The 14,138-nt window shown below is 44.3% G+C and overlaps 1 protein-coding gene across 1 annotated transcript in view; it reads left to right on the forward strand.

Annotated features, from left to right (window-relative positions):
• Acss1 (acyl-CoA synthetase short chain family member 1) overlaps window positions 1–14,138 on the forward strand; it is a 60,965-nt gene that overhangs the window by 28,096 nt on the left and 18,731 nt on the right. Inside the window, exons 3-5 of the mRNA XM_026393024.2 lie at window positions 4,005–4,204; window positions 12,547–12,722; window positions 13,120–13,272. Of these exons, the coding sequence (XP_026248809.2) occupies window positions 4,005–4,204; window positions 12,547–12,722; window positions 13,120–13,272 (529 nt within the window). The remainder of the gene's footprint in view (window positions 1–4,004; window positions 4,205–12,546; window positions 12,723–13,119; window positions 13,273–14,138) is intronic.

Consider the following 14,138-nt stretch of genomic DNA (forward strand, 5'->3'; position numbering starts at 1 on the left):
TACAGGCACCTTTGGATTTTATTGACTGCCAGCCAGCAATTCACATTCATATGGTAATTGGACTCATGCTGTCCAGCTGGGCCCATTTTCAGGACTCAGGTTACTCATGTCACTCTTGTAATGGGAGAGTTCCCATTGGTTGGGAAAGGATGGTAGGAGGGTGTTCCGGGGGAAGGGGAAACCCCCCCCGGCTCAGGTAGAACACACACGTGGCGGACCCACCTGTTAGGGGACGCACACGGCCTCTCTCTAAATAAAACTTTGTCTCAGTTTGACTGGCTTGTGTTTTTGTGCCCAACCGGGTTGCAAGATTGCAAGCCCGTGTGCACTGACAGCTCAGCAGGGGATCGCTCAGCAGGGGTGCCGCAGGCAGTGCTCGGCAGCAGGAGCGGGACTCAGCCGGCCCGGGGCCGGGCAGTTTGCGGCATTTTGGTGCGTCCCCTAACAGGTGGGTCCGCCACGTGTGTGTTCTACCTGAGCGGGGGGGGGGGGGGGGGGGGGGGGGGGGGTTTTCCCCTTCCCCCGGAACACCCTCCTACCATCCTTTCCCAACCAATGGGAACTCTCCCATTACAAGAGTGACATGAGTAACCTGAGTCCTGAAAATGGGCCCAGCTGGACAGCATGAGTCCAATTACCATATGAATGTGAATTGCTGGCTGGCAGTCAATAAAATCCAAAGGTGCCTGTATCAATATTTTTGCTGTGGCTCCTAACATTCCTTAAACACAGCATAGAAACAACTTATCTTAATTCCCTGGGCTGGTATCAGGAAATGGCTAGGAGAGAAAGATACTTTCAAATATTAACCATGAAGAAACAGCTTTGATTGGAAGATGTATGAAAGCAAATACCAGTGCATTTCTTCCTTCTCTTTTCTCTGAACTCTGTTTCCAGCTGTTTCCTGTTTTGGGCTAATATTAGATCCTGAGGCTGGGGAGCAGGGGGTGCATTATAGTCTGAGTTCATGCAGGTGTCATGTTGGTGACAGATTCTTGCAGTAGGATATTGTATCTTTAATACTGAACACAAATTATTCCCCGTCGATGTTATGAGTTGCGTATAGAAAGGCCAGTCAGCCCCTGAAGGCCAGCCAGAAAAATGTTTGTGTTAAGCACCAGGAATGCAAGGCCAAATTTGTACATTTGTGCACATCATTTGTGTAGGTCTACACTAAAAGCTGGGCCTTGCGTAGTCTACATTGCAGACAAACTTTAAAGTCCTGCTCAGTTCCTGACCAAGTGTTATATTACTCCTTGAACTTAAAGCTCTAACTCATTTTACTGGTATCATTTCTAAGAAAGCTGCCTGTTGCTGAACCTTGGAAAGTGCACTAGGTGCAGGATCGAATATCCTGTAACAAAGAGGAAGCTGAGGTTTCCGGAAGCTAAGGCCCAAAAGCTCTTCTGAGTGGCTGTTTTTTTTTTCTTTTTTTCTGTTTTTGTGGTGCTGGGGATAGAGCCCAGGTCTTTGCACATGCCAGGCAAGTGCTGCACTCTGAGCTATACCTCCCAGTCAAACGTTATTTTTTTTGATGTGGAAGCAGTAGCATTTTGGTTTGTGGAAGAGTTTGAGAAGTCACAAATATTAAAAAACATGATTTTGAACAGTTTCAGAGTACTTGGACAGAACTATTTGAACAGAATTTATTTTTCAATGATCTCAAGACCTAGATTTGCACCAGGCCACTGGGTGCATATGGAGGCCCTCAGTCTCCCAAGGAACACATGGAGGCTCCAGCTCCTTGGTGCATGTTGAAGCCTTTAGTTCTCCAGGGAACACGTGGTCAGCCTCAACCTGGTCTGTAGAGCCTCCTTTGGACTGTAGTTAGATGCCCAGTTTCAGTGGCTGGGCAACTTCTGCCCTCCTAGGGAAAACCCACTCATTCCTTTCTGGCTCAATCTTCTGTCCTGAAAGCTTGCTGTACTGCCCCCAGTGACTGAGCTCCAGGATATTATCCCTCTCATTTTCTTTGTCCAGTGCCAAAATCCTTGCACATCTCCCTGTGAAGATGCCTTGAATGGGATTCTAGGTGCTTAAAATGAGATTTTTTTTAATCACTAAGTAAGTTAGTTGATTTTAGTCATGTTAGGAAAGATTTCAAAGATTTCTGGGAATTCCCATCTGTTGGGAAAGAGAATACCTATTGAATATTCAGCAGGGTCCTGGGTGGCTCCTTTTTCTCATTAATACTTGCATCAGTTAAATGAGATAGATGGTGCTTACTTTTTCTCACAATTATGTGGCAACTGAGAAGTACAAGCTCCCCTGCCAATGCAGCTATTACAGAAAGTTAACCCGAGTCTTTCTATATGGAGAGTCCACAGTCCTTCCTTTACTTCAAACTGCTGCTTTAGATCTGTAGAATAAAAGCTGAATTTCAACACCATTGATTGATGGCAGTCAAACCTCCATCTCCCTCTACACTGCCCAGAGGCTTAAGCCCTCAGAGCTATGAAAATGGATGCCCCATTGAAGGCTCAGAGTTGCTCTTTTGTGTTGACCAAAGTTGCTTCTTTAGCACTGTAGGAGGCCCTCACAGCCTCCTTTAAGAGTGTTTCTGGGCCCTAGAGTCTGTGATTTTGGTCAGGGGGGTGCTCTTTCCTTGGAACTTAGGCAAGGGGTGGGTGGAGCGCCACTCAATGGTGCCTTTGTCCTCCTTTGAAAGCTTTAAAAAGAAAAGATGAAATTCTCAAGAGGGGCTGGATCCAGGCTGGGCGGGAGCTCTCCAGCCTGGGAGAAGTGCAGGCTGGACTTGGGATTTGGTTCTCATCTGGTCTCCTTTGCAGGATGGCATTGGCAGGAAACAAAGCTCTCCTTGAGGTCCCTGCTTAAGATGGGGACCCTTCATTTTCATTTCACTGTGGTTTCCCAGCAGCCTCTTAATGAGCTTCATCTTTGACAGCTCTTTGAACAAAGGGGAACTAAACTTATTAGGTCTTGCAGAGCTCAAAGGAGGGAGGGTCTTGCCTCTAACGCATCTGCAGAGTTCTGTGCTGCCCCGCTCAGGGGCCCTTTTCAGCAATGCAGAGAACCAGAATGTGACGAGTGGTAGAGAGCCCAAGTCCAGAGAGAAGGGGTTTCTTCTCATCCTATCCATCTGTGCTAGTTCTTTTTATTTAAAAAAAAAAAAAATTGGGTAAAATTAAACAGCAAAAATAGGGGAATGACTGGTTACTGCAATTGCCAAGTTCAAGTTCAGTGAGATAGAAGGCTGGAACACAGTTAAAGGGAACTGAAGGATAAGGACAATAGGTCTCAGCTTGCTTCCGCAATTGCCTTTGTTTTTCTTCATTTTCTGCTCCGCACAGTACAAGGAGGCAGCTCTCAAGTACTTGGAGATAAGCGTTTTGGATTCTGATGGGCTGGAATGGATCACGTGTCACTTCTAACCTAGTCATCTAGGTTCAGGGTTGATTGAGTTCTGATTGGCTGGTGAACTCAAGTCTGTGGTAGGACCGGGAGGGGTTGGGCACCCATCTGTGCTCCTGTGTTTATTTAGTGCCTGCCATCTCTGCTTCTGGGCTTCCAGCAGCGTTGCAGATCCCATCCTACCTTCCCTCCAGATTCTGACTTCACAGAATTGAGGACTCTTCTATTTAGGCCTGTGACCCTGACTGGCAAGAGGGTTTCTTGGCCACTGGCCTGTGTTGTTCAGAAAACTGGGGTCTCCTGTTTCCTTACTGAAGATCTAACTAATGAGATGGGTCTTTCTTTTGGAGGAGAATATTTTCAGACGTCCCTGATATTTAATCTGTGCTTCAGATACATGTGGTGGCAAAGATAGACTTATCAGCTTAGCAATGTCTCAGTGAATGTACAAATGTTAAAATTATTTCTTTCTGGAAATGAACTTGCTATGCAACAAGTATTCTGGTACCTGCTAAATTTTGTGCACTGGGCTGGATGTATGATACTTGCTACTTATGAATTGTTCCAGCCCAAACTAGTCTGTGTCTTGGCTCTTTCCTATCTCTGATGGCTTTCTCTTCCCTGTACTACAGAGAACTGCTGGAGACCACCTGCCGCCTGGCCAACACGCTGAAGAGGCATGGAGTACACCGAGGGGACCGTGTGGCCATCTATATGCCTGTGTCTCCACTGAGTGTGGCAGCAATGCTGGCCTGTGCCAGAATCGGAGCTGTCCACACAGTTGTCTTTGCTGGATTCAGTGCAGAGTCCTTGGCTGGGAGGATCAACGATGGTGAGCACATGGACTGGGGAAAGGAGGAACCCAGGAATCCCCTGGTCCTTGTTCCTGTGGGGCCTGGTTACCAAGGAGGAGACTAGAAGTAGGGCTAGAAATAAATGAAAAGTTACACAGGCAAATGACAATGCTACCAGGGTGACTACATGGGTGATCCAGCATTTGTTCTGTGAGCTGAGATCTGAGCATGTTGGATTTAGCCAGGAGAAGAAGGGAGGAGAGAGTTCCAGGTAGAGAAAATAGGCTGATGGTGGCAAGAGTTTAGTGTGTGTGAGGCCTGGAGGAAGCTGGCCTGGTTGTAGCATAGGAGGGAAAAGTAGGGAAATTGAGGTGAGGCTGTGCATGAGGAGGTACTGCAGGTTGATAGCTTTCTGTTGTGCAGAACAAAGGGGTGAATCGTCTCCAGAGATCTGGAGTCAGGTGAGGGGGCATGCGATAGATATATCCTTAAGGGTTTCTGACTGCAGGTTAGACTCCTGGACAGAGCAGAACAATAGTATCTCCCCGCTCTTGCTATTGTCAAAGGGCTGAGTGTCTGGATCATTGCCCAGTATGTGGCTGGTGGCCCAGTGTCTGTGCCCAGTCTTATTCCTGCTCTTCTTATGAGTCCTCTGAACTGGCTTTCTAAAGAAGGTGCCAGTTTCTGGGAACCATTTAGAGTTCTTCTGTCTCACTGAAGACTTGCCTGTGAATTGAGCAGAGTTAAAGGACTGAGTTTTTAGAACCTGCTGACCAGCCTTTTTAAAAATGTCCGGGAAGCCCTTCAACTCCCTTTTAGGGTTTCTCATCCACTTTCAAGGAATGGTGCTGCCATCTCTTCTGCTTTTCCTCTCTCTAGAACTTTACAGCACCCAGTCTGTGCCAGACACTGTTCAAAGCACTTTGCAAAGATTATCTTCTTTAATTTTACTAACTTAGTCCTCATGCACTTGTATAACATTGTACTCTTACTTTGTTTTTCTCCTTTAAAATTTTCACTGTGACCATTTCAAAGAGTAAAACTCAGTGGCAGTAAGTACATTTGCAGTGGTGTACAATCAGCATCACTATCTAGTTCCAGAACTTTCTCATGGCCCCAACCAGACACAAATGTTATACCTGTCAAGAAGGCATTCCTGATCTGGAGGTGGTGGCACACTCCTGTAATCTCTGCAATTTTGGAGACTGAGATAGGAGGATTGCAAGCCGGGAAATTTAGTGAGAACTTGTCTCAAAATAAAGAGTGAAGAGGGCTAGGAATGTAACTCAGTGGTAGTGTCCCGGGTTTACTCTTTAGTACTGCTCCCTGCCAAAAAAAAAAAAAAAAAAAAAAGAAAAAAAAGTTATGCCCCTTTCCTCCTGTCTAGTCTCTGGCAACCACTTATTTTTTGATTTGCCAATTCTGGATATTTCAAACAAAGGAAATTGTACAATACATGATCTTTTGTGTTTGGCTTTTTTTTTTTTTCCCACTAAGCCTGAGTTTTTCAAAGTTCAGCCACGCTGTAATATGTATCAGTACTTTACTTCCTATTGTAGCTGATTAATGTTCCACTGTGTGGATATATCATATTTTGTTAATCCATTTAGCAGTTGAGGGACAGTTGAGGTGTCTCCACTTTTTGGACATGAGAATGGATTGGCTATAATGTTCATATGCAAGAACACCTGCTTTCAATTTTGAGAGTATAGACTTAGGAGCAGAATTGCTGGTTCATATGGTAATTCTATGTTTAACTCTTTGAAAAATAGCAAAATTGTTTCCCAAAAGGGCTACAGTATTTTACATTCCCACCAGTTACATATGAGGGTTCCAGAAACTGCATCCTCATCAGCTCCCGTTAATTTCCATTAAAAAATTATACTGTCAGAGTGAGAATAAAGCAGTATCTCACTGTGGTTTTAATTTGTATTTCCCTGATGACTAATACTGTTGAGCATCTTTTTCTGTGCTTTTTGGCCATTGCTATGGTTTGGATATAAGATGTCCCTCCAAAAGCTCCTTGTTAATGCAGGGATATTCAAAGGTAAAATAATTGGATTATGAGAGCTGTAAGATAATCATTCCATCCTAGTTTGAATGGACTAACTGGGTGGTGTCTGTAGGCAGGGGGGGCATGGATGGAGGAGGTGGGTCATTGTGGGTATACCCTGGAAGGGTTCCTCTCCTCTGTGGCCCCTTCCCCTTTTCCATGGCTTTATGAATAATCAGTGAGTAATCAATGCTCCTTGACCATGCCCTTCTGCCATGATGTTCTGCCTTCCATGGGCCCAGAGTGATGGAGTTGACCCACCATGGACTAAACCTCTGAAACCATAAGACCAAATAAGCTTTTCTAAGTTGGTCTTATCAGGTATTTTGGTCACAGTAATGCAAAGCTGACCAACACATATTTATATGTCTTCTTCAGAGGAAATGTCTGCTTAAACACTTTGCCTGTTTTTTAATTGGTCATTTGTCCATGTGTTGTTGAGTTTTTTTAAAAAATATTTTTAGTTGTAGATGGATTCAATACTTTTATTTTATTTATTTACTTTTATGTGTGCTGAGGATCAAACCCAATGCCTCACATGTGTGAGGCAAGTGCCCCACCACTGAGCTATAATCCCAGCCCTGTTATTGAGTTTTAAGAGTTCCTTATTATATTCTGGATGCTGAAAAGGATATATATATATATCCTTTTATATATATATATATATATATATATATATATATATATATAGATATATATATAGATATATATATATATTTAATTTTGTGTTAGGGATTGAACCCAGGGATGCTCTACCACTGAGCTATATGCCCAGCCCTTTTTATTTTTTGAGACAAGGTCTTGCTAAGTTGCCCAGGCTGGCCTTTAATTTGCGATTCTTCTGCTTCAGCCTCCTGAGTTGCTGGAATTATAGGCATGCATCATTGTGCCTGGCTGGATGGTGGACTTTTATCAGATACTCTTTATGATTTACAGGTTGTCTTTTTACTCTCTCAGTAGTGTTCTTTGGTGCACAAAAGTTCTTAATTTTGATAAAGTAGTTTATTTTTTCTTTAGTTGCTTTTTCTTATGCTGCATTATTTTAAAAAACCATTGCAGATGGTATCATATTGATTTGCTCCTATATTTTCTTCTAAGGGTTTTGTAGTTTTGGTTTTTACATTTAGGTCTTTGATTCATTTTGAGGTTTTTTTTTTTTGTTTGTTTTTTGTTTTTGCTCCCCACTGTATATCAAACTCAGAGGCCCACATGTGCTTAGCAGGTGCTGTACCACAAAGCTGTGTACCAGTCATTTTAAGTTATTTATTGTACAGTGTATAAGGTCAGGGTCCAATTTCATTCTCTGCCCTATGAATATCTAGTGGTTCTGGCACCAGTTGTCAAACAAACCATTATTTCTCTTGTTGAATGGCACCCTTTGTAGGGTTTGGGATGAAAACCAGGGTCTTGTGCATGCTGGGCAAGTGCTTTACCACTGAGGTACAACCTTAGCCTGTGCTTCTTGAAAATAATTTGACCATATGGGCTTCTTTTGGGCTCTGTATTCTATATTGTGCCTGTCTATTCTTATCTCAAACTGTTTTGATAGCATAGCTTTACAGAAAGTTTTGAAATAGAAGGTATGAGTCTTCTAACTTTGTACTTTTTTTTTTTTAAAGATTGTTTTGGCTATTCTTGGTCTCTTGCATTTCCATGAACTTTAGGGTCAGCTTTTCCATTTCCATGTAAAAGGCTGTTGGATTTTGATGTGAATTGCATTGAATTTGTTGAAAAATTGGCAAGCACTGTCATAACAATATAATCCCAGATCATGGATTTCATTATATTTAAGCCTTTAAAAAATTTCTTCTACAAGCTGGGTACAATAGTGTATACCTATAATTCCAGCTACTGGAGAGGCTGTAGCAGGAGTGATGCTAGTTCAAGGCCAGCCTTCACAACTTAATGAGACTCTGTCTCAAAATAAAAATAAAAAGGACTGGGGTTATAACTCAGTGGTAGAGTACCTCTGGATTCAATCTATAGTACTGAAAATTTTTTTTTCTTCTAGCAATGTTTTGTAGGGTTTAGTGTATATGTCTGGCCCCTCCTTGTATACATTTTCCTAAGTATTTTATTATTTCTGAATTTTTATTTATTTTTTGGTACCAGGGATTGAACTCAGAGGCATGTGACCACTGAGCAACACCCCCAGCCCTATTTTGTATTTTATTTAGTGACTGGGTCTCAATGAGTTGCTTAGCTCCTTGCCATTGCTGAGGTTAGCTTTGAACTCACGATCCTCCTGCCTCAGCCTCCCAAGCTTCTGGATTACAGGCGTGTGCCACCACACCCAGCCTGAAGTTTTTGTAAACTGAATTGTTTTTTTAATATCTTTTGCTTGTGTAAAGAGACAGAAATTATTTTTGAATATTTTGATTTTTTACCCTATAAAGTTGCTGATTTATTTATTAATTTTAGTGGTGTGTGTGTGTGTGTGTGTGTGTGTGTATGTGTGTGTGTGTGAGTATTTCTTAGGATTTTCCACCTATAGGATCATGTCATCTGTGAATAGAGATAGTTTTACTTCTTCCTTTCCAGTTTGGATGTTTTTAATTTATATTTCTGGTTAGGACTTCTGTTATAATGTTGAATAACAGTGGGGAAAGTAGGCATCCCAGTCTCATTCTGATCCTGAGGGAATGCTTTGGTCTCTGATGTTGAGTATGATGTTAGCTATTGATTTTCATAGATGCTCTTTATCAGGTTAAGTAGGTTCCTTCTGACTCCTAGTTTGACAAGTGTTTTTTTTTTTTTTTTTTTTTTAGTCATGAAAGAGTATTGATTTTTTTCAAATGCTTTTTCTACATTTCGGCTTTTCCTTCCCTCTGTCAGTGTGTTATATTGCATTGATTGGTTTGTGCATGTTGACCACCCTTTCTTCTTGGGGTAAATCCCACTGATCGTGGGATATAATCCTGTCAATAGTATTGAGTTGAGGGTTTTTGCATCATTTTTCATAAGGGATATTGGTCTACAGTTTTCTTACAGTGGCTTTGGTATTAAAGTAATGCTGCCCTCATAAAATGGATTTTGGAGGATTCTCACCTCTTCAGTTTTTGGAAGAGCTTGGGAAGAATTGATGTTAATTATTCTATAAATTGGTTAATTTATCAGTGAAACTATCTGGTCCTGGTCTTTTCTTTGGTGGGAGGTTATTATTTTCTCTTTAAAGATGAAGAAACTGAGGCACAGAGACATTAAGTGACATATTCAGAGTCAGGCTCTTCCACCAGAGTTTATTCTTTTAGCATTACACTGGGATGCTCCTTTCCTCTCTTGGTGGTGTGGCCATGGTTATTAAGTGTGTTTGTTAAGATGCTTTGAGACAAGCAATAACAGTTGACTCTGGAAAATTCTGGAAGACTAGGGATTTAGTACCTGGATGCTGGGATAGTGCCCAGAATCTCAGGATTCTTAAACTACCAGCTTGGGAAAGCAGAGATCTCACCATCTCTGAGGGCCTTATCAGGGGACCTGTAACATTTTTTCAGAACGTTGCCACTAAGAAAAACTTGCCCCAACACCCTGTGGTTTCTGTGTCCAGCTCTCCTGGTATTAAGTTTCTTGGGGCAAGACTCTGTTAAGACAGTGTCTGGGTCCTCTTGGGCCAACAAGAGGCATTCTTGATTCTCTTTTCCTGTATAACAAACTGCACCAAAACTTAGTGCTTAAAACAATAACTGAACACAATATATTTTGTTTTATTTCACAAACTTTGGGGCAGGAATCAGATAAGCTGGTAGGAATGGCTTCTCTTTGCTTTCTCTTTGAATAGTTGGGGGGGCTGACCTGGCATCTCTTTCTTTTCATGTGGCTTCTCCCTGTGGCTGTCTTGGGTTTCCTCACAGCATGAGAACCTCAGGCAGTCAGACTTATGACATGGTTCCTAGAGGAAGAAAGTGGAGACTGCCTGATTGTCCTCATGGTCAGGACTAGAATACACAGAGCATCCTTTTTTTTTTTTTTTATACTTCATTGGTCAAACCATTCACTGGCCAGTCCAGATACAAGGGGAAAGGACCTAGATTATCTTTCTCCATAAGACTAGGTCAAAGAATCTGTAGCTATCTTCAGTCTACCACTAGGAGAGTTGGTGTATTTTCTGAGTGTGACCACTCAGGGTCTTGCCATGAGCCAGGTAGCCACCTTCATTGGTATGCATGATTCTAGAGTTCCGGTCACCTGCCCCGGCTTCCAGGCTGTCACCATTATTCTGTTATCTTCTCTCTTGCTTATTGCTGTATGAAGATAAAGGGGACTATGAGCCAGTGGATGTGGGTGGTTCTAGAAGCTAAGAATGGTTCAGGGCTGACAGTCAGCAAGAAAATGAAGACCTTGGCCCTGAAGTCTCATGGAACTTAGTTCTGCCAATAGCCAGTTGGGCCAGGGAGCAGATCCTTCCCCAGAGCCTCCAGATGGGAGCTCAGCCTGCCAACACCTTCCTTTTTGCCTTGCAAGACTCTGCCCAGAGCACCTGTCAAGCCTACCTGTTCTGTAGAACAGTGAACTAAAAAGAGGTGTCCTCAGCCACCAAGTTTGTGGTCATGTCCATGGGAGTGATTGAGAACGAACACAGATTCCAAGACCTGTTCCAAACCAGGAAGGGACAGTTGAGGCCTCTCAAATAGTGTCACATGGCTCCTGCCTATGCCCCACTAGCCCTGTCCCCATTAGTCTGCTGTGGAGGGATCCAGTGGGTGAGATGACCTTGTCCTCCCAGGTACTCTCCCTGGGTCCTGGACCTTGAGAACAGCTTGGGCAGTGGGGCCCTGGACAAGTGAGAATGCAGGAGTGAGATATGAGTCACGGAGGCTGGAGAAGGAGCTGCCACTTCTGCATGGGAGATGGGTGGGAGATGGTCATCTCCCTTCTTCATCGATCGGGCACTCACTCAGGTCACACCCCCCTACAGGGATATAGGGTTGGAGAGTCTCTGATAGGCCTCATGTCTGACTCAGTTTCTCTAGGTGACATATTGCTAAGGTCTGAAGAGCAAAGAATATATGTGGCCAGACCCATGTGGGTGTCCTAGTGCCCCATGAAAGTATGGCTACTCCTGGGCAGGTCTAGAGTATCTCTCCAGTCTCTCCAATCTAGAGATGGGCCTATGGGGTCATGTGGCTGCAAAGTCCTGTGCTGGAGAATTCTTACAGCCCTCAAGTTCATGACATCTCTAGGGCTCTTAGGAGGAAAAAGATCCTGGGCATGTAGCTCAAAAGTATTTTCAGACAGGAATATGGCTCAGGAATATGGCTCAGGAATATGGTGACATATTGCTCTCATAGAAGAGATCCTGAGACAAGAGTCTCACTGTAGGCAGTTTATCTGGGAGGTGGTCCTCAGGCATTGGGAAGTGGGTTCAGAAAGATGGGTCTACATTGGGCAGCCAGAACTTCAGCCACAGGGAAGCCTGAGTCATAGCATAGCTCATGTGCATCAGGATGACCCTTCATGCAGGTAGGGGAGTTGAAGTACTTATTCTTCTGTTGAGAGTCATTGATTGAGGAGACCTGGGGTGGGAGTAATTCCTCAGAACTTCTGCACTTTGCTCTACAATAGGCCCTTGGTACAGCCTATTGCTACAATGGATATTTTTTTCCAGACTTTTCGTTAGAATGACTATATAATGACCCACCTCAGTCTTGTTCCCTCTGGGTTATCCCACATTAGAGTACAGTGCAAAGGGTAATTCCTTTGCCTATGATCCTCATGCCCAAGTTTGTGTGTCTCTCTTTTCCTGCTTTGGGCCTTGCCTTATTGTCTTAGGAAGCTCAGCTTCCCCAGTATAGTCCTGGGCCTGGCTGACCCAGGTTCAGTCATTGAAGACCAAATGCAACCAGGGGGAGCATTGATCTAAAGGAGAGGTTAAGTGGACAGCTCCTGGAAGCCATCAGGGGTGGAGGGGTCTCTATTCTCTGGACAGTGAAGGTTCTTGGCTTACAAAAATGCCCCTGGAACTGGGACATTGTGGGCTTGGCCTTTACCTCTCAGTGTTGCACTGCCACCATGATTGCCATGGGTAGTGTGACAACCCCTCACCTGGGGAAGATGAGAGGGAGAGTGGAAGTTTGTTTGGAAACTGTCTTTATGCTGCCAACATGAAGGAGGAGAAGTTGAGCTTCATTGTCATTTCCTTCTTGTTCATCTTCAGAGCTGGGAAAGACCTGGTGCTGCTGCATAGCAAAGCCACTCTTTTGATTGATTCTTTTCCTCAAAATTAAACTTTATGACACTCTTAGGCCTGGGATGTGTGGCTTCAAGTTGGGCTACGAGGGTTGAAGCAGGGAGGAAACTGATTAGACATGTCCATGTTGTCTCTGTTAGCCAAATGCAAGGTGGTTATCACTTTCAACCAAGGACTCCGGGGAGGGCGTGTGGTGGAGCTGAAGAAAATAGTGGATGAAGCTGTGAAGAATTGTCCAACTGTCCAGCATGTCCTGGTGGCTCACAGGACAGACAACAAGGTCCACATGGGGGATCTGGACATTCCCCTCGAGCAGGTGGGTTTACTTTACTTTGTGTAGTTTGAGATTAACAGGGTTAATTAACAGAAGAAATTGGTTAACAGGGTCTGGGGTTGGGCTGTAGTTCTCAATCGTGGTTCCCTACAGGTATCAGGGTTCCTTTGTTATATTCACCACCCCCTCCCCCCGCCACTTTCTTTTTCATGCATACTAAGCATGTCTCAATTTCTGAGCTAAATGTACAGCCCAGAACCATCTTTTTATGTTGTGTCTTCTCTGCATTTGGAATTGAACCTGGACAGACCAGAGAAGGTGCTCTGAATCTGTTCTGCTGAGTCCCACTGCAGCTGGGGAAATGGTGTTCTCAGGGAAGCTGAATGAAGGGGAGAGACTAACTGCCCTGTATCTGCTGTGTGTTTCTTCTCCCTTCTAGGAAATGGCCAAAGAGGCCCCTGTGTGTACCCCAGAGACCATGGACAGCGAGGACATGCTCTTCATGCTATATACCTCAGGAAGCACTGGTTCCCCCAAGGGGCTCGTCCACACCCAGGCAGGCTACCTGCTGTATGCTGCCCTGACTCACAAGGTAGAGAAGCCTGTGTGAGGAGGAGGACTGAGGCTGGGTACTGGCATGCCACCGGCAGGCTCTGGGCAGGGTTGGGAGGTATGCAGTTAAGGCTGGAATTCCTCCTGTGTTGGGATGATGCCTCTTGATGTGATATGGTGTTTTGTTATGGTGTACTCATAAGCAGGGCCACTGTGAGTCATGCCATTGAGATAGTGGAGCAGGGCTATATGCTTGTGAGACAAGACAGGGCCCTTCATCCAAGCCTGACTATGGCCCTGCAGTCCTCTAACCTGCCCCCACTCCTCAGTCAGCTTGATGCCTGTGGGATGGAGCCTCCCTGGCTCTGACATCAGGCTGATGCTGCTCATCAGCAGGGCTGTGTTCTGATGCTCTGGGCCCAGGCACTTCTGACTTCATGAGTCCCTTGCTCCATCCGAAATGTAAAAAGTTGTATATTACAACTCTATTGGGGAAATACAAGAGTCTAAACAACAGAAATTTGCAAGGACTGGGGGTGTGACTTAGTGGTAGAGCACATGCTTACTGTGTGTGAGGTCCTGGATTCCATCCCAGAACTGAAAAATCCCAGCTATTCCAGGCTGAGGCAGAAAAATTATAAATTTAAGGCTGGCCTGAGCAACTTAGACCCTGTCTCAAAATATTAAAAAAGGACAAGGGGCATAGCTCAGTGGCAGAGCACTTACCTAGCATATGCTGTAACCTCGGGAAGCACCGGTACCCCCAAGGGGCTCGTCCACACCTGCTGTATGGTGCCCTGACTCACAAGGTAGAGAGGCCTGTGTGAGGAGGAGGGCTGAAGATGGGTACTGCCAGGCCCTGGGTTCTATCTCCTGCTCATTTCAAAAGTAAATTTTTTTAAAAAA

Source organism: Urocitellus parryii, chromosome 6 (genome assembly GCF_045843805.1).
Source record: "Urocitellus parryii isolate mUroPar1 chromosome 6, mUroPar1.hap1, whole genome shotgun sequence".
NCBI classification, from domain to species: Eukaryota; Metazoa; Chordata; class Mammalia; order Rodentia; family Sciuridae; genus Urocitellus; species Urocitellus parryii.